The sequence below is a fragment of the Quercus lobata genome, unplaced genomic scaffold (genome assembly GCF_001633185.2).
Source record: "Quercus lobata isolate SW786 unplaced genomic scaffold, ValleyOak3.0 Primary Assembly Scq3eQI_1902, whole genome shotgun sequence".
NCBI classification, from domain to species: Eukaryota; Viridiplantae; Streptophyta; class Magnoliopsida; order Fagales; family Fagaceae; genus Quercus; species Quercus lobata.
In genome coordinates, this window is record NW_022154706.1 from 163,581 (window position 1) to 184,606 (window position 21,026).

Here is a 21,026-nt window from a genome sequence, read left to right on the forward strand (position 1 = left end):
CAAGAAAGCTGCAACAACTAGCTCAAAAGTCACAGGCCATCCACCATCATCCACCATTCAAAGGCATGACAAGATAAGGGACTTTGCTTCAACTGTGATGAGAAGTTTGCTCCCAGTCATTGGTGCTAGAAGCTTTTCTTAATAGAAGGTTGCTAGCTTGAAGAGGACGTCCTTGCCCAGACTGGAGATGGAGAAGGAGAAACCGAGGAAGCATTGGAGATCTCCATGCGTGTGATGGCTGGTACTCTAACCCCTCAAACCATGCAAGTTCATGGGTCATAAATCAAGAATCACTAGTTGGCTTTATTGACTCAGGAAGTGCACATAAATTTCTTGACGAGAGGTTGGCAAAGAGGTTGGGCTTAACATGTATGTAATACAGAGGGGCGGTTTAATGTTAAAGTTGCATGCGGTGGGAAGGTCTCTTACAAGGGTAAGTGTATTGGGTCCAAATTCAGTTATAGGGTGTTTGTTGTTTAAGGTGAAGGTGTTTAGGGTTTAATTAGTCAACCCTAACACATAAAATATTATTTATATATAAAGATTATATGATATTACTGTTTTGCCCCTAGTACTCATAACACTTCCCCTTAAGTTGGAGACTATATATCATATAATCCTAGCTTGTTACATAATAAACCCAAACGAGTCTTACATAAAGCTTTGGTAAACATATTAGCAATTTGGACTCTTGTAGAAACATATGGAGTAGAAATTACACCATCTTCTACTTTCTCTCGAGTAATATGACAATCTACTTCAATATGCTTGGTTCGCTCATGGAACTCAGGATTGGAAGCAATGTAAATTGTTGCTTGATTATCACAATGCATAGTCATAGGCAGCTTGACAACAAATCTTAATTCCTTAAGTAAATGCTTTATCTACATAAGCTCACAAGATGTGTGTGCGATGGCTCTATACTCAGCCTCTGCACTAGACCTGGCAATAACAGTTTGTTTCTTACTTCTCCAAGTAATTAGGTTTCCTCTTAAAAAAGTACAATATCCAATAGTGGATTTTCTATTTGACGGTGATCTAGCCCAAAACACTAACTACAAATGATATATCTGGGCGAGTAATTGTGAGGTAATTCAGTTTATCAACTAGACGACGATATCTCTCAGGATTAGATAACAGCTCCCCTTGATCTTCATACAATTTGACATTAGGATCCATAGGAGTCTCCACTGGTTTAGATCAGAGTGGCAATGTCGCAATCCAAATTTTAACACTACTTCATTGAATTTACCAAACCAAGTTTTGGGAGATTGTTTAAGACCATAGATGGCCTTATGCAACCTACACATTTTTCCAGACTCCCCCTGAGCAACAAACCCAGGTGGTTGCTCCATGTACACCTCTTCCTTCAAATCACCATTTAAGGAGGCATTTTTAACATATAACTGAAATAATGGCCAGCCCAAATTAGCAGCCAAGGAGATCAAAATCTGGATGGTAGAAATTTTAGCAACAGGTGAGAATGTCTTGGCATAGTCAACATCGTATGTCTGGGTATACCCTTTGGCAATTAGGCGAGCCTTCAAACGCTTAATAGAACCATCAGGCAAGTACTTCACAATATACACCCAACGACCAACAGTAGTTTTCCTTGGAGGATGAGTAACTAAAGACCAAGTAGCATTTTCAGACAGGGTAGACATTTCTGCCTCCATAGTGGACTTCCAACCAGAGATGGACATAGCCTCCTAGATAGACTTAGGAACAACAGTAGAATTCAAGGATGTGGTAAAGACATGAACAGATGAAGACAAGTGACCATAAGAGACAAACTGAGAGATAGGGTGAGAGGTACAAGAACGCTTACCTTTGCGCAAAGCAATTGGAAGATAGTCAGGATTAGGCGGTGGATCACTAGGCGGGGAAGAAGTCCTTGGTGGAGGTTTCTACCGATGACGATATTCCTAGAGTGGTTTTTGAGGAGATTCAATAGGAGACACAGGTGGTAGGAGAGGAAGACAAGGAGGAGAACTATCACTAGTAACTGAAGGAGAGAAATAGGATTGAGATTCATCAATTGTGACATCAACACTAATGAAACGATGACGAAGAGTAGGTGAGTAACATTCGATATTCCCTTTGAGTATGAGAATACCCAAGAAAAACACATTTAATGGATCTAGGATCAATTTTGTCACTCCTTGGACCTAAGATATGAACATAGCACACACAACCAAAGATCTTAGGAGGTAGATGAAATAAAGGTGCATCAGGAGATAGCACAGTATAAGGGATCTGACCACCTAGAACAGTGGAAGGCATACGATTAGTTAGGTGACAAGCAGTGAAAACAGCATCACTCCAATATGATTTGGGAACACGCATATGAAACTTTAAGGCACGAGTGACCTCTAACAAATGACGCATTTTGCGTTCAGCAACACCTTTTTGTTGTGGAGTATGGGGGCATGAAGATTGGTGAATTATACCATGATCATCAAAAAATTGAGACAAAGATGTATGAAAATATTCACGAGCATTATCAGACCGAAAAATACGAAGTGAAGCATTAAATTGAAGCTTTATTTCCATATAAAATGATTTGAAAATTGAGTACAATTCAGGTCGTTCTTTCATAAGATAAAGATAGGTGACTCTAGAATAATCATCAACAAAAATTACAAAATATCTAAATCCCAACAATGAGGGAGTGTTTATTGGACCCCAAATATCAGAATAAACTAAATGAAAAGGACTACTAACACGACTCTCATGCCTAGAGGCAAAAGGCACTCTATGGTGTTTACCCAACTAACATGCTTTACATTGTAAAGACTAAATTTGACAACACGACGGAACTAATGACTTCAAATTCTGGAGAGATGGATGACCAAGGCGACAATGATGTTGAAGAGGTGAGATAGACAAATGAGAAGCCACTAAATGGGAAGAACCGCATTGATCCAGGTAATTAAGTCCACCGGCTTCATGCCCTCCACCAATAATCTTCCCCGTCTTGAGATCTTGAAAGATACAATAAGTGGATAAAAAAAATGGCAGCACAATTCAAAATTTTAGTAAGTTAACTAAGATTAAGATTGGCCGTGCCCAAACCAGAAACTGGAGTGGTTGAGCCATTTGCCAATGTAACATTGGGAAGACAACTAGATTGCTCAAGGTCAAAGAGTAAACCACTTGTCATATGATTAGTAGCACCTGAGTCAATGACCCAAGGGTCCTGAGTGGCAATACAAGTAGCGGAAGTACCTTGTTAAGCCAAAGTAGCAGTAGAATCAAACCCAACAAAGTTGGAATGCAGAGACAAGAGGCGATTGTACTCTTCCTCGGGAATAGAGACTACTCTGGATGTTGGTAGAAGTGACTGTGAAGGCGGTTCTTCAACTTGAAAACTAGCTTGGTAAGTTGAGGGTTTACCATACAACTCCCAACAAAAAACTACTGTATGATTCTCACCATGACAATAAGTGCACTTACGAAGACCATGTCCTTTACCACGACTCCCTTGTTCACTACCATGGCCCCCTTGGTCACAACCTCCATGACCTCGGCCCCCACGACCTCGACCTCCACATCCACCTCCACCTCCACGACCACTTTTATTACTCCCCATATAGTGGTAAAGGCAGATTTATCACCAGAAGGTAATGCATCAGTACTAGAGGAAGAGAAAGGGGCAGTACTCGAGTAAGATAATGTGACCTATCGAAGTTTACCAATAACTTCACTCAATGAAGGGAGGTCTGGACTAGCTAAAATTTGTGATTTTACTGGATTCAAACTTTTAGGCAATCTAGAGAGGAAATGAGCAACATGGATAGAATCTCGTTGTTTCTTCATAGTTTTAACATTAGAGGAGATGGGTTGATAAATATTGAGTTCTTCACATACACCCTTAAACTTGTTATAATAGTCCTCCAAAGATAAATCACTCAAACTCAAGGAGAAATAATTTTGATGAAGATCATAAATTCACTTCAAATTGTTAACACCAGAGCAAAGTTCCTTGGCTTGTTTCCAAACAAGTTTAGCAGTTGGTAAGAAAACCAAACTACAACTGATCTTAGACTCCATGCTATTCCACAAACAACTTCTAATTTGTGCATCTTCAGCCCTCCAATTAGCAAATTTAGGGACTGTAGGTACAGAGGGTTCACTAATTACGTAATCAAACTTTTTTCTATCAAGAAGAAAGACTTCAACTGCTTGTACCCACTGAGCATAATTTCTTCCATTAAAATTGTAAAGTTGTGAATTACAACTATTTTCTATTGGCTTTAATTTCGTGCCAAATTTGATTGTAATTATGTTCAATCTTATGTACCCTGTATTTTTTGTGGGATTTCTTTGTAAGGGTTGTGTGTGAGAGAGGGTGTGAGCACTCAAGGCAAAGTGAAGAGCAAGAAGTTTTTGCGGGTAGCTTGCGAGAAGCGTTCCCGTGAAGTGAAGCATGTGTTCAGCACTTGACTGGAATACGAAAAGTCATGACAGATGGTGACAGCTGGTTTTCGTGAGTGTCTCGCGGGTAAAGGCCTTTCTGCGAGATACCCGCGAAACATTTCTGTTTTGCTAATTTGTCATATTTGATATACTCTGTCCTTACCCACACTATATATACTCACATTACTCACAGATGTTGTGGAGTGCTTTTTAGAGAGAAAACTCTAGCCACAACCTTTGAGAGAGAGAGATTGTTATACCTACAATTCTCTACACAATCCATTGTGGTTTTCCTCAACTTCTACCTCTCCATTTCCAAATTCTTAAGAAGTGTCAAGTGAGGTTTTGGTGCTACTGGGAAGTTTAGCAGTTGGTAAGAAAACCAAACTACAACTGATCTTAGACTCCATGCTATTCCACAAACAACTCCTAATTTGTGCATCTTCAGCCCTTCAATTAGCAAATTTAGGGTTTGTAGGTATAGAGGGTTCACTAATCATGCAATCAAACTTTTTTCTACCAAGAAGAAAGACTTCAACTGCTTGTACCCACTGAGCATAATTACTTCCATTAAGATTGTAAAGTTGTGATTTACAGCTATTTTGTATTGGTTTTAATTCCATGCCAAATTTGATTATAATTATGTTCAATCTTATGTACCCTGTATTTTTTGTGGGATTTCTTTGTAAGGGTTGTGTGTGAAAGAGAGTGAGCACTCAAGGCAAAGTGAAGAGCAAGAAGTTTTTGCGGGTAGCTCGCGAGAAGCGTTCCCGCGAAGTGAAGCATGTGTTCAGCACTTGACTGGAATGCGAAGAGTCATGACAGATGGTGACAGCTGGTTTTTGTGAGTGTCTCGCGGGTAAAGGCCTTCCTGCGAGATACCCGCGAAACATTCTGTTTTGCTAATTTGTCATATTTGATATACTCTGTCCTTACCCACATTATATATACTCACATTACCCACAGATGTTGTGGAGTGCTTTTTAGAGAGAAAACCCTAGCCACAACCTTTGAGAGAGAGAGATTGTTATACCTACAATTCTCTACACAATCCATTGTGGTTTTCCTCAACTTTTACCTCTCCATTTCCAAATTCTTGAGAAGTGTCAAATGAGGTTTTTGGTGTTGCTGGGAAGTTTAGCAGTTAGTAAGAAAACCAAACTACAACTGATCTTAGACTGCATGCTATTCCACAAACAACTCCTAATTTGTGCATCTTCAACCCTCCAATTAGCAAATTTAGGGTCTGTAGGTACAGAGGGTTCACTAATCACGTAATCAAAGTTTTTTCTACCAAGAAGAAAGACTTCAACTGCTTGTACCCACTGAGCATAATTACTTCCATTAAGATTGTAAAGTTGTGATTTACAACTATTTTGTGTTGGCTTTAATTTTGTGCCAAATTTGATTGTAATTATGTTCAATCTTATGTACCTTGTATTTTTTGTGGGATTTCTTTGTAAGGGTTGTCTGTGAGAGAGAGTGTGAGCACTCAAGGCAAAGTGAAGAGCAAGAAGTTTTTGCGGGTAGCTCGCGAGAAGCGTTCCTATGAAGTGAAGCATGTGTTCAGCACTTGACTGGAATACGAAGAGTCATGACAGATGGTGACAGCTGGTTTTCGTGAGTGTCTTGCGGGTAAAGGCCTTCCTGTGAGATGCCCGCGAAATATTCTGTTTTGCTAATTTGTCATATCTAATACACCTTGTCCCTACCTACATTATATATACCCACATTACCCACAGATGTTGTGGAGTGCTTTTCAGAGAGAAAACCCTAGCCACAACCTTTGAGAGATAGAGATTGTTATACCTACAATTCTCTACACAATCCATTGTGGTTTTTCTCAACTCCTACCTCTCAATTTCCAAATTCTTGAGAAGTGTCAAGTGAGATTTTGGTGCTGTTGGGAAGCATTGAAAGAAGCCGAGTTTTGGCGAATGCAATCGGGCGTATTGCAGGCTCTGGAAAGCTAGACAAGACATGGTTCCAAGAAGCCTTGTTGGAGTAGGAGCTTGGAGGGTTTAGGTGCACTGGGTAGATTAGGCTTGGAGGGTCTCTTGCTATTTGTGTATCCCAACTTATTGTCTAGTGGATCGATTTACCGCTTGGAGGGCGGCGGAGAGGTTTTTAGTTGAGTTTTTCGGTTTCATCTTCGATAATAAATCGGCATGTTATCTTGTGTTTGCATTCTTCTTCCCTCTTTTTTTAGCTTTCATTTTACTGCTGTGTTTTAATGAATATGGCTTAGAGTAGTTTTATTGTTTATTTGCTCGCATTTACTTTATTCCGCACTGAGTTTAAGTAAAATCAACTGAGTCGTAATCCTTTAATTTGAGGGTCTAAACAGCTCTTGTGTTTTCACACAAATTTGAGTTTTTAAAGATGAATGTAAGTAATTGATAACATATCAGGAGATAATAAATAATTAGAGGGTTGAACTCCATAATAGCAGTCTAAAGAACAAACTAACACTAAATAAATATGCTGAATTGAAGTAAAACAAACTCCAACTGGCAACCAATGTACTTCAACCAATCAGCAACTCCAATAGCAACTCATCTATCTAAGTCTCAACACCAAACTATTCCAAAAACAAGGCAGCAACAAACCCATACCAACACCAAAAAAAGAAGAAGCCCAATCTACCAATCAGCAACTCCAACAGCAACTCATCTATCAAAGTCTCAACACCAAACTATTCCAAAAACAAGGCAGCAACAAATCCATACCAACACCAAAAAAAGAAGAAGCCCAATCTACCACTAAACATCAATCAACAAAGTCTAGTCCAACAAATCAACCAAGGCTGCCTGAATAGATAATCAGGGAACATATTGAAGAAAAGAAAAAAATCAAACCATGGTTGAAACCCTCAGTTGAAAATTTCGGTGGCGGCTCTAGGGTGCAAGAGCGGTGGCGCGAGGATCGGCGAGTGGGCTAGGATGGGTCGCTGGAGGAGGGCGAGTAAAACCTTGCCTCTCTCGCGATTAGGCGACGTCGATTTGGTGTTGCGAGACCCGAGAGAGGGTCATCGGCGTTGGACAACTCCTTCAGCCACTAAATTGAGATCGTCGGAGGTCTTTGTTAGGGTCGTCGGAGCTAGCGAGGTGCTGTTATGGTTGTTGGCGAAAACAGTATTGGTGTGTGGTGGTCGGAGGATTAATGGTAGTGGTGTGTTGGTGGCTTTGATACCATCTTGTTTAAGGTGAAGGTGTTTAGGGTTTAATTAATTAACCCTAACACAAAATATTATTAATATATAAAGAAGTACATGACATTATTGTTTTGCTCCTAGTACTCATAACAATTCTTAATATTGATTTTTACCTTTTGCCGTTGTAGGGGTATGATGTGATTCTAGGAGCCGAAGGGTTGAGAATGTTGGGAATTATTGAAAGGGATTTCTCTAAACTACTCGAGATTCCAAAATGGTGGGGATAAAATTTCTTTTGCATGGGATTTCTAGTTCACACAAACAAATTGATGGTAACAAGGTGTGGGAGATTGTACCTGGAACTCTTAAAAGAGACTCGTGGAATCTCTCTTGGGAAATAATTGTGGAGTTGCCACTTATTTTTATTTATAGAAAAAAAGAAAAACTAAAACACATGAATAATTCTGCATTGCATTGATAGTAATTTTTACAATTGATAGAAAATTACAAGTCTTTGGTCCTAGTTACATTTTAGCCAATATAAAAGAACTACATGATAAGAAACTTATCTGAAACCCAAGATTTAGGTTTGGGAACTAGGTTACAAAGTGGGAAGGTGTTATACACCCACTTTGCTTGGTAAAACCGGTCTTTAGACTTTAGATGACCATTAAATATCCACAAGCATGACATGCAATAAGCATACAGACATACAAACACGTTAATTCTGAATTTTAATTGCTAGCAATCAAGTGTAGAGTTTTTTCTTAGATCTAGGATTAAACTTTAAGTTAGCATTCATAGATCTATTTTAAAAGACAAGTTTGAGATTTAAAGATTTATTTAATTGAAAAGTAGATCTGAGGGATAGAAAATCAAATCTATTTCAAAGGACAAGTTTTCAGATTTAAAGATTTATTTAATAGAAAAGTAGATCTGTGGTATAGAAAATTAGATCTAGGATTTGATAAATAGGAAAATATTCTTTATAGGCAGAAAATATCAGATCTATAATTTATGATTAAGAAAAGCATTTTTGATATAGAAAATACTAGATCTAGTTTTGAATGAAGCAAAGAAAACATTTTTATAAACAAAATAGTAGATATGGAATTATTATGAAAAAGAAAACATTTTTTATGATGAAAATATTAGATTTGGTTTTGTATTACATTGAAAAGTATTTTTCATAAAGAAAACATCAGATCTGGATTTGTATAACATAAAAGAAAATATCAGATTTGGTTTGTGTACCATAAAAAAAAACATTTTTCATACCCACCTACTTTTTATCATTGTTTACTATCCCCCGATCTCCCGATCTGTAGTAGTTATACTAGAAAGGATTCAAAGGAATTTCCTTTAGGGAGCCTCTGAGGATGTTTTTGAACATCCTTTAGTTGCTTGGGAAAAAGTTTTTTTTTAGCTGGTGGAGGCCGATGGTTTGGGGATTCGGAGGGTTGGTTTGTTTAACCAAGCCTTGCTTGGTAAGTGATTATGGCGTTTTGGGAAAGAAAGTAACAAGTTAAGGTGTCAGGTTATAGCAACCAAATATGTGTTGGGAAAAATTCTATATAATTGTGAATGAATTTCAGTAAGCACAGTGGAAGCACAACCACACGAACACAATGATTTACGTGGAAACCCTTTCTCTTTGAATGGAAAAATCATGGGATAAACTTCAAATGATTTCACTCTATTAAATAGAGATTACAACACTTAGAAATACAACTTGAGCAAAGAAAAGCTCTCTTTTTCTTTCCACTCACTGCTCTCTTCCTCACTGTGTATCTCTCACAATTTTCTCTTGCTCTCTATATTTTTCTCTTCTCTTTTGCTTGCTTTCACTCACGCAGTTCTTCAAAAACTACACCAGTCCTTACAGTCGGGGACTTCTCTCCACACCTCTACACCTAATGGCCGATTGGCCTCATTTATTTATTCTTCAGCTTTTCTTCTTTTCTTCTGTAGCTTGTAGGACACGCACAAGACAATTGATACATCCTTCATAAATATGGCTTGACTTTTGCACATAAAAGCTAACTTCAACTGGCCGAATGGCCTTTGCTTCTTTCTTCTCTTCATTTTCTTTTCCTTCATCGTGTCGAACACGCTTTGCTTCACTTCTCATTAAGAGAAGTGAGGCTTCTCACAAGTCTTGGAAGACAAGAGTGACATGCTCATTAAATGAGCTCTTGACAAGTCATGTGGGCTAGACTTGTGGGTGTTGGCACCCAACAATATGGTGAGGCTAGAGGAGGTTGGTGCACTAGAATTATAAGAGGTACTCATGGGTGTGAGATGTGGAAGAGCATTATTGAAGGAGCAGTGAAGTTCTTTGGACAGATAGTGTATAATGTAGGGGAGGGCCATCGTATTAGTTTTTGGCATGATCCATGGAGCAGGCATACTCCTCTAAATTAGCATTTTCTTGATTTGTTTGCTTGTTCTCTATCTAAAGAAGCTTGGATTTCTAACTTGGTTGTTTCTACTTCATAAGGGGGAAGTAGGAGCTGGAATTTAGAATTCTGTCTATATTTTCAGGATTGGGAGCTGGAAAATGTTTTTTCTTTTTTTCAAGTTTCTTTATTCCTCTATGCCGAGGGGTGAGGGGGATGATAATCTGACTTGGAAGTTGACTAACACTAGTGTATTTGATGTGCGCTCTTACTATAAGTTGTTGTCTGGTCCTCTCACTGAAGTATTTCCTTGGGAGTGTATTTGGTGTGCAAAGGTGCCTAGATGGGTGTCCTTTTTATGGACAACAGCTAGGGATGGGATTCACTATTGATAATCTAGTTAAGAGTGGTCAGTCCTTGGTTAATAGGTGTTGTTTATGTTGTGATGGGGAATCTGTGGATCATCTTCTAATCTACTGTAAGTTTTCTCATGCTTTATGGAGTGCAGTTTTTGAGGTGTTTGGAGTAATGCCGAAGATAGTTAGCTCTCTTCTCTTTGCTTGGAGAAATTGGTTTGGTAAGCACCTATCAACCGTATGGAATATGGGCATGGCCTGTTTAATGTGGTTAGTTTGGAAGGAATGTAATACATGCATCTTTGAAGACAAGGAGAGACCCTTGGACCTCTTAAAATCTCTTCTTTTTGGAACTTTGTTTCAATGGGCTTGTATTTGGGGTTTTACGAATTGTAGTTCAATTTCTGAATTCTTGCAATCTGTTAGCTTAAGTTATTGAACTTGTTGTATTTGTTTCCTGTTTAGAATTTTCACCATTGTGAACATGTTCAGTTTTTTGAATAAAAGTTTTATTACCTCTCTCTCTATATATATAGGATTCATAGATCTACTATTTTATGTATCAAAAATACTTTTGTTCACATTATATATCTAAGACCTATTATTTTATATGTTCAAAAACGTTTTTCCATATATCTAATATATATTTTAATGATACACAAACCAGATCTGATATTTTCTCATTAAAAATGCTTTATATATATATATATATATAATGTGTACAAAAGCATTTTTGATACATAAGATGGTAGATCTATGAATCCAACCAAAAGAATACTCCTAGATCTAAGACTACATCATGGCATATTGAATTTAAGGCATGTGATTTAGATCTAACAATTAAAGCACATCATGGCATATTGAATTTAAGGCATGTGATTTAGATCTAACAATTAAATCATGTGAACAATTCAATGAAAGTAATATACCTGCATAGAGGATGAAAGCAATAGGAATTCTCTTAGAAACACGAGATTTGGGAAATGGTGTGGATTGATAGAGTAGCATTCTTTGGAAAATGGTGTGGCAATCGAAGATTCCTTCTAGAGTAGCATTCTTTTCTTGGACTGCCACTCTAGATAAGATTCTAACTACAGATAATCTTTGGAATAGGCATATTGCAATGCTTGATTGGTGCTATATGTGTAAAAGGTGTGGGGAATTAGTGGACTATCTTCTTCTTCACTGCCCAATAGCATATGAGTTGTGGCCTATAGTATTCTATTTGTTCGGTATCCATTGGGTTATGCCATATAAAGTTATTAAGCTATTGGCTTCATGGCAGGGCAAGTTTGGAAGACATAGAAATTAGATTTCTAGAGGTTTGTACCACATTGTCTGTTTTGGTGTTTATGGTGGGAATGGAATGCTAGATACTTTGAGGACTTAGAACAGTCGATCCTTGATATAAAGTCCTTTTTCTTCCATACTCTCCTTGAATGGAGCTTAGTTTTAGCTTCATGCACTTCTTTGTCCTTCCCTGTTCTTTTTTATCATTGTAATTTGGGTTACTAATTTCTGCCACTGTAGTACATCTAGTGTACTTGGGTTGGCTATTCTTTAATAAAAAGTTCTTATGTTATTTATCAAAAAAAAAAAAAAGAAAAAAAAAAGAAAAGGCGCCCCAGCCTTGATAATGTGCCACTTTAAGATATATATATATATATATATATATTTTTTTTGAGAAATTTCCACTTTAAGAATTAAAACTTAATATAGTGGCCAAAATACATTGATGGTTGCTAAATTTTATTTACAGAGTGCTTTCAGTTCCAAAAGTTTCAAGGGAACGCTATTGATCTCTGAGATTTAAAAAAATAGGCGTTATTGGTCCCTTTGTTTGTTAGCTTCCCTTTTTTTTTTTTTTTTTTTTTTTTTTTTTTTTTTTTTTTGGCTTATGTGTTTAATTGATGTTGTAATTTTTTTATTATTATTAAACATAAACAGACCGGAGCAACTCATTCTTATTACCCACCCAATCAAACCCACTTTTACTTGGTAATTTCCCTGCATTTTCTTGGAAACCAAACACATGATTTTGAATGTCTCTGTTATTTGCTCATCAATTTAAAAATTACATGGTTTATTGTACCATTTGTGATTTGTGACTCTATTTTTGGTTTTGCTTGTAACAATGTTTTGAGCATTTAGATCTGATGCTTAAGCTTTGTTTTTTCTGGCAACAGTTTTCTACGGATAAGCTCATTATCTACCTTAAAATTTTTATTCTTGAAAAGTTCTTCTAGTAAAAGATCTGTTGTCCTCAACAACCACTCTTCATTGCTTTATTTTATTTTATTTTTTAAAAATCTATTTTATAGTTTATTTTCCATTTTTGAAACCTTTGCTTTTGTCAAAATTTGTTCATCAATCTTCTTGTTGGATTTTATTCTGTGCACTTAATCCTAAGGATTTCTGGGTCTGCTCTTGCTGTAAGGATTTCATTCTCTGCCCAGTTGTCTTTGCAGCTAATGGAAGGCCAGCACATTTTGGGAATGAATCAACATGATTAAACACAAATTTGGATTAGGTAGAACAAATAAAATGGGTTTGGGTCTATTTATGATTTGAGCAAATTTTTAGTAAAAAAAAAAATGCTGCCACATCATTAAGAAAATGCTATGTCACTGTTCTGTTAGGCACATAGACAAGAAAAGTAACAGAAGTTAACAAAGGATCTAATATCGCTTATTTTTTAAACTTCAAGCACCAATAGTACTCATTTGAAACTTTAAGGACCAAAAACACTCAGCAGGTAAACTTTTAAGAAGCAACCGTGTATTTCAGCCTAATGTAATTTACAAAGTATTATTATAACACTCCCTTTGTCTCAAATTGTTTAGATTTGGAAATTTGTACCTATTTATGTAAGAGACAATGCATTAAATAATGTTCCTATAAGAGGTTGATTTTCTAAATTGGACTAACAATATGGGACAGAGGGATTAGTATGTTTAGTGGAGCGGAGTTGTCTATTATTGAGTAAAATTCATTGTTTTGAGAAAATTTTTAAGTGTTTTGTGCTGGACACCATTTCCATGATGTCTTCTGTGAATTAATATCCATTTTCTTTCTTTGTGATTGTAATTCTTTACTAGATCTTTCCCTACACATCCATTTTTTTTATTTTTTCCCCTTTTCTCTCTCTTTTGGATGAATAAGTAATGTTATTGATTTAACACACAAAGTAACAAAACACCAATCCTCAGTAGACTCCTACTGCACATACATCACAATGACCGCACCATCCTTAACTACAATCCATGCCCTGTTCTAATTTCTCTCTTGGATATTTGGGATTGTTCTCTAATGATTCCCAGCACCGACAAACACTGAAGAACTTGAAGGTTACTTTGGGTGTGATGCTTTTAGTCTCATCTCATGAAATTGGACAATTGGAGTGGGAGTAGGTAGACAGAAGAGAGGGGTTTTAGATCTAGGGTCACATAATAGGATCCTGCTGACAAAATCCATGTGTCATACTTTTTATGAAAGATTCTTTTCCAAAAATGGTATATACACCCAGATATACACACGTATATCTATATATACCTGCATGTGTGTACTTATATACGTATTTTTTTGAAAAAGGTGTTGGTTTGACAAAATACATGTATTTTTTGAAAAGCATGGGTATATACACGCATACGTATATTCCTATATACACCAATACACATGGGGTGTAGCTCTTTAGTGTGTGAATTGGATGCTGAATTTCCTGGGAAATGAGAAATATAGAGTGAGGATGAAGGCTGGAACAGCAAGAAATTCGTGACAGAATTCTCTCTAGTTTTGTCAGTTTCGTATGACCAAGAGAGAGAGTCGAGAGGGATGAAGTTGTTATCCAACTGAAATACATTGAATTTCATATGACTGAAATTCTGCAAATGCCAACTATTTTCTGCACTTGACCTCACTAACTCAATACAAATTTAAACCCACAACGATACATGAATACAATGTAAAATTGAAATCGAAATTCAAATACATCCAAATTTGGCAACACACCAAGGGTCCTAACATATTGAATTAGAAAAAAAAGTGTGGTGTTCTGAATCCTCATTACTAATGGAGCTAGTTTGAAGCAAGTTTCCTAGCCAGTATAGCGCAGGTATTTTTGTAATTTGGAAGGATTACCACCAAAATTGTAATTTCATTATTTTTGCGGTCTTGGAGATCGGGAGAAAGAAACTGCCCTAATAGTAATTCTTGAAGCTCATTAGTCTGGTGATGGAGTCATACAAGATTAATATGCTATTACTTTGCAAATTTGCCTATTCAAGAATTATTTTATTAGGTCCTCGTGAAGTCCTATTGAAGTGAAATTCATGCCCTTTTAATGGTCTATGTATGAGTCTTTTAGGGTTAAAACAATTTTTAATTTGGGTTTTTATTTTATTAGTTATGTTCAGTTTTATTTTACTTCGGGTCCAAGTTAGTATTTATTAGTAGTCCTAATACTAGTAGGAATCCTATTACTACTAGTACAAGGAAGAGTCTTTATATATATTGTGGTCAGTGTATTCAAAGAAAATAGAATGGGTTGATTAATAAAATTGAGTGTTTTGAGCAATAGGCTCATTGGCCTTTGTTCTTTCTTTTTCTCTCTTCTCTTTGTTTTCTCTTCTTTCTTTCTAGTGTTACTGCTCACGGTTGTTGTTCACACAGCCCCTAAACAGCCCTAACTTTTCTCTACTTCTTCTTCTTTCCTAACCCTTAACCCACCACAACTAAAAGTAGATAAATCCCTAATTTGTTCTACATCACCTGGGCAAAGATGAAGTTTCTCAATTGGTTTCCTTTATCCTGTTGCGTATTTCTGCAAATCAATGGCATTACACTATTGGGATTCTTCAAATAATCTAGAGCACATATAGGATACTGCCGTGCTAAAACCTATGCCTTACAACATCTTTCACAACCCCTCGCATCATTTTTTTCCCCTTTTCCTGTTTCCCAACTTTTGGCTTGATTTGATTTGTATAATATATTTTGATTGCATATCGATTCTAAGGAGTATAACTAACAACTATGAATCAACATAATTTATCTTTTTCTCGTTATGGCTATTTATACTCACCACTTTATTATTGTTTACTCTCCTTGCAGGCATGAGGCAGAATTTATCCAACATATTGTTCAAACGATATTGGACAAGTTGCATTCCATTCCCGTATTCTCGAATGAGCTCCTAGTTGGAATAGATTCTCGTGTGGGGGAAATAATTTCAAACCTTCAGATAGAGTTGCCTGATGTTCGCATGATAGGGATATGTGGGACGAGTGGTATTGGTAAGACAACCATTGCAAGAGTAGTTTATAACAGGTTGTCTAATCAATTTGAAGGTAGTAGTTTTCTTGCTGATGTTAGAGTAGTCGCTAAAGAAGTAAGTGGTTTAATTAGTTTGCAAGAAAGACTTCTTTCTGACATCTTAACTGAAAGTGATACAAGAATATCTGATGTTCTGAAAGGAGCTGATCTGATCAGTGATGGGCTGCGTACAAAAAGGATACTTCTGGTTCTTGATGATGTGGATCAACCAGAGCAGTTAGAATTATTAGCTGGGAAGCCTAGTTGCGTTGGTCCAGGCAGTAGAATTATCATTACAACAACAGATCAAGATTTGCTGGTTGGACATAATGTTGATCAAATCTGTAAGTCCAAGGAATTAACTAATGAAGAGGCCTTTTCACTTTTCAACTCCAAGTGTTTTAAAGAGAAGCATCCTCCCATAGAGTATATGGAATTGTCCAATCATTTTATTAATTATGCCGCTGGCGTTCCTTTAGCTATTAATGTTTTGGGTTCTTTTCTATTCAAAAGAACCACCCAAGAATGGAGAGTAGCATTGGAGAAGGTTAAATTACATCGTACGGGAGAAATTTATAATTTTCTTAAAATAAGTTTCGACGGACTAGGGAAAATGGAGAGGGAAATATTCCTACACATCGCATGTTTTCTTAAAGGGGAGGACAAAGATCGTGTAATGAAAATATTACAGTGTCTTGGCTATTCAGATGTTGAATTGAAGATTCTCATTGGTAAATCTTTCTTAACAATTTCTTCAAACAACCGATTGTGGATGCATAATTCACTACAACAAATGGCTTGGGAAATAGTTCGCCAAGAGTGTGTCAAAGAACCTGGGAAACGTAGTAGACTATGGTTGCATGAGGACATCAATGATGTGCTCACAAAAAATACGGTAAGAGAATGTAGAAATCTATAAATTAAGCATACACTAGTATATTATTGAAGAAAAATATACATTTGAGTAATTCTTGTAGTCTTGTATTGCGCAATTCACCAATCCCATTTATCTTCATTATCAGGGAACAGAAGCTATTCAAGGCATAGTCTTGAACTTGCCTGTAAAAAAAGAGGCACATTGGAACCCAGAAGCCTTTTCAAAGATGCATAATCTTAGATTGCTCATAATTGGTAACGTGCAACTTCCTTGTGGGCTCACACATTTTCCTAGTGCGTTAAGATTTGTCAAATGGAGTGGGTATCCATTAAAATCATTGCCATCAAATTTCCAACCAAAAGAGCTAGTTGAACTTAACATGTGTAACAGCAAAATTGAGCTGCTTTGGGAGGGAGTAAAGGTAATGTCATTATATCAACAGCTCTATATTATCATTTAATTAAAAATAAATTGTGGTTAATGGAAACTAATCATTTCACTTTTTTTTTTTTAAACAGTATTTAAACAAGTTAAAATTCATCACACTCCGTCATTCCCAAAATCTTTTGAGGACCCCAGACTTCACGGAGGTTCCAAATCTGGAGATAATAGATCTTGAAGGTTGTACAAATTTGATTGAGCTACACTCATCTATTGGTGTACTTAAAAGGCTTATTTTATTGAATCTGAAAGATTGTAGATGTCTCACAAGTCTTCCGTGCAAGATTGGAATGGATTCTCTTGAAATTCTTATTCTCTCTGGCTGCTGCAGAGTCCAGAACATTCCAGAATTTGCGGACAATATGCTAGAGTTACGGGAGCTTTTTTTAGATGGGACTGCAATTCAAAAGCTACCCTCGTCAATTAAAAATTTGACTGGTCTTACTTTATTGAATCTGAGCCAATGCAAAAGTCTTGTGTGTCTTCCAGGTGCCATTCTTAAATTGGAATTTCTAAGAGAATTCACTGTTTTCGGATGTTCAAAACTGGCAAAATTTGAAGATCACGAGATTGCACCCACTCATGAACCTCAAATTGAGCCAAATGAGTGCCCTACTTCACTAGCTGTCTCTATATTGGGCGCATATAAAGGACCTGTGATCTCACCAATTTCTCCTGAAAAACAGGAGTTGTTATCTGTGCATGGAACAGAAGTAATGGAGAAAGAAGGGAGGATGCCCATTCTTGAAACAGAAATTGAGACCGTCTCTTCTCAACCTAAATTGACAAAGCATGTTGGGGAACCAATTCAGCCCCTTACTCCATTAGCAGTCTCAACTTCAGATACAAGCAAACAAGCTGCAGTTGAACCAGTGTCAGTGACGGTGCTGCCTTCAGGAAAGGATGGAAGTCAACCTATTAAAAAAGAAGATATTGAGATTGCTCATCCAACTGATGGTCAGCAGTTTCTTGAAGTAAGCACATGTCCCAAGAGTTCTATTGAGCGCACTTTGTTGAGGATCTTGAGATACATTAATGATGCTACAGCCCAAAGAATTGGTGTTCATGGAAGTGGCGGGATTGGCAAGACTAGTGTACTGAAAGCCTTGATCAATCACTTCAAAACAAAAGACTTGTTTGATGTGGTTATTTGGGTGACTGTCTCAAGATATTGGAGCACCAGAAAGATTCAAGATGAGGTTTTACGACAATTGCCTCCAGAAGACTTAAAAACTGATTTGGAAATTGGAGAAAATTTGTTTAAAGCTTTAAAGAGCCGACGATTTTTGTTGCTTCTGGATGACGTTTGGGAGCAGATTAACCTAGATGCAGTTGGTATTCCTAATCCTACTCTAGAAAATGGCAGCAGGATAATACTTGCAACAAGATCCCCTGATGTGTGTCACATCATGCTTGCTGATAAAGAGGTTCAAGTGGAGAGACTCCTACCAGAAGAAGCTTGGGAATTGTTTCAGGAACTAGTAGGTAGCATCATTGACAGTCCAAATATCCGGCCATATGCCCAAGATATAGTTCAAAGGTGTGGTGGTTTGCCATTGTTGATAATTGTTACTGGAAGGGCACTGGCCAAGGAGAATGATGCTTTATGCTGGATGCATGCAGCAAGGGAATTTTCACGGTGCAGTGCACATAGGATATATGGTTTTGAATCTATTTTCCAACAGCTGAAATTCAGTTATGACAGATTGGAGGGTCCTGACTTAAAGAGTTGCCTCCTTTATTGTGCCTTGTTTCCAGAAGATCGGGAGGTCAGCATATTTGAATTGGTAGAGTACTGGATCGAAGAAGGTTTGATCAGTGGAAACTGTACAGATGCATATAAGAGGGGGTATGATATAGTTGGCATTCTTGTAGGAGCCTCTCTTTTGCAGAGCTCGGAATGTGGTCTTTCTATCAAAATGCATGATTTGATTTGGGATTTAGCATCAGTGATCTTGTCATTAGAAGCAGAAGGTTGTCAGTTTCTGCTTAGAAGTTGTTCCAGAATGACAAAGCAAACAGACATGGGAGATAGCTCGTCATACAGATTACTTGAAAGTTTTCAAAGCAATAAACAGTCAATTCTTCATGGTCATCAGTTCTTAGTAAGGGCTGGTGCAGGTCTAACTGAGCCACCTTTAAAGGATGAATGGGAAGAAGCCAAGATGATATTTTTGATGGACAATGAGTTATCCAATCTACCAGAGAGACCAAGTTGCCCAAAACTTTTGGCATTGTTCCTCCAAAGAAATCATCAGCTTAGAGTGATACCTTCTTCGTTTTTTGATTTAATGCCTTCTCTTACAATTTTGAACCTATCCAAGACAAGGATCAAATCCCTGCCAAAGTCACTTTTTAAGCTTATGAGCCTTGAGGCACTTATTCTACGCAATTGTGAACGTCTGGCTCAGCTTCCATCTGAGGTTGGATCTTTGGGACGACTTGAGGTGCTCGATCTCCAAGGAACAGAAATTGAGAAATTACCAGATGAGATTTCTGAGCTGGCTTCTCTGAGGCACTTAAAAGTATCATTTTATGGATCTGTCAACCAGAGTGAATGTGTTAGGCTGCCTCATGAATTGGTTCCACATGGAATAATATCAAGTCTCAGTGAATTGGAAACTCTGAGTATTGATGTGTACCCCGGAGATAAAAGGTGGGAGAAGAATGTGGATTCTATCTTAAATGAGATGGGTAACTTGACAAACTTGATTACTTTTTGTTGCTATTTCCCAGACGTAAAGTTTCTTGAACGTTTTCTTGAAAAAAGCCTACCATGGAAAATTCAAGGTTTAACTGATTTCAAATTTGTAGTTGGCTATGATGTTAAACGCTTCGCATATCAGGTTGGGGACAATCTGGAGATTGAATATGTCCAATGGGGTCAGTGCTTGAGATTTGTAAATGGTGAGGAGATACCAGATGCAGTTCTGGAAGTATTAACTTGTTCCACTGCATTCTTTCTAGATCATCATATCAAAGTCTGCAGCCTATCAGAGTTCAGAATCAGTAATCTCAATGGATTGAGATTATGCGTGGTGAGGGATTGTCCCAAGATTGAATCAGTAATTGCTGGCAAGGAACTAGTTATATTTCCAATTCTGGAGCAACTAAGTATTTATTATCTGTCAAACCTGGGGAGGCTTTGGGAAGGAATGATACCACAGGGAAGCTTTGATAGGCTAAGAAAATTGACAGTGCATACATGCCCCAAATTGCAATTTGTTTTTGCAAGCTCAATGCTCCAGTTTTTCTCTAAATTAGAAGAGTTGAGAGTCGAACATTGTCCAGGAATTACAGAGATCATATTTCAGGATCAGGTGGTTGATTCTGGTAGTGGTACACTCCCTAGATTGAAAACATTAAAACTTCACTATCTACCAGAATTGGTTACAATTATGCAAGGTACATGGCCGCCATTGGAAAACATTAGCTTCTACAATTGCCCTATGTTGAAGAAGCTTGTCATTGACTCCAATACAAGTCATTCCATAAAAGAGATTAAAGCAGAGAATCATTGGTGGGAAAAATTAGAGTGGCAAGATACCTCAATACGCTCATGTCTTCATGCTCATTTCATCCCTATTTCTGACTACAATTTGTAATAAAAATTTTCAAGAATAAAGATGGACTTTTCCCTTTTGGCACCATTAGTTTATCTGCTCACTTTGTTATCAAGAACAAGATGAGGCCATGGCCAAAGGATTCAACAAGAATGACAAGTGTGTGGACTTCTGTTGTAGTTGATTACACTAGTTACACAACAGAGCTGGGGACATCCCGGAAAGTTCTGGTGACAGGTCTGTCCTTTATGTTTAACATGTTTTTGAGACTTCCTCCAGCTTGGGTGAATCTAATATTAAACCTTTGCATATTTGGTTTGCGCTAGTAGAGTTATTTTCTTTTGTTTTGACATTTTTTTTGCGTTCTATAGGCTAAGGCCAATCTCTATATTTCTAAACCTGATATTTATGTTCAGATTTGGTCCAAAATCTGGCATTCTATAACTGGTTTTTTTTCTTTTTCTTATGTTGCTACAATTCTTGAAGTCCGTTCTTAATTACTCCAGG

At 37.2% G+C, this 21,026-nt stretch overlaps 2 protein-coding genes across 2 annotated transcripts; both read left to right on the plus strand.

Annotated features, from left to right (window-relative positions):
• Positions 1–2,822: 2,822 nt before the first annotated feature.
• LOC115972902 (TMV resistance protein N-like) lies at positions 2,823–16,308 on the plus strand (the record flags this gene model as incomplete). Its single annotated transcript, XM_031093130.1, has 3 exons — positions 2,823–2,876; positions 7,762–7,850; positions 15,438–16,308. Coding segments are annotated over exons 1-3 (1,014 nt in total), but the record flags the coding sequence as incomplete, so codon positions are not given.
• Positions 16,308–20,822, plus strand: LOC115972892 (disease resistance protein At4g27190-like). The gene is made up of 3 exons (XM_031093116.1): positions 16,308–16,533; positions 16,661–16,936; positions 17,034–20,822. The coding sequence occupies exons 1-3, from the start codon at positions 16,315–16,317 to the stop codon at positions 20,559–20,561; spliced, it is 4,023 nt and encodes a 1,340-aa protein (XP_030948976.1). The 5' UTR covers positions 16,308–16,314; the 3' UTR covers positions 20,562–20,822.
• The last annotated feature ends 204 nt before the right edge of the window (positions 20,823–21,026 follow it).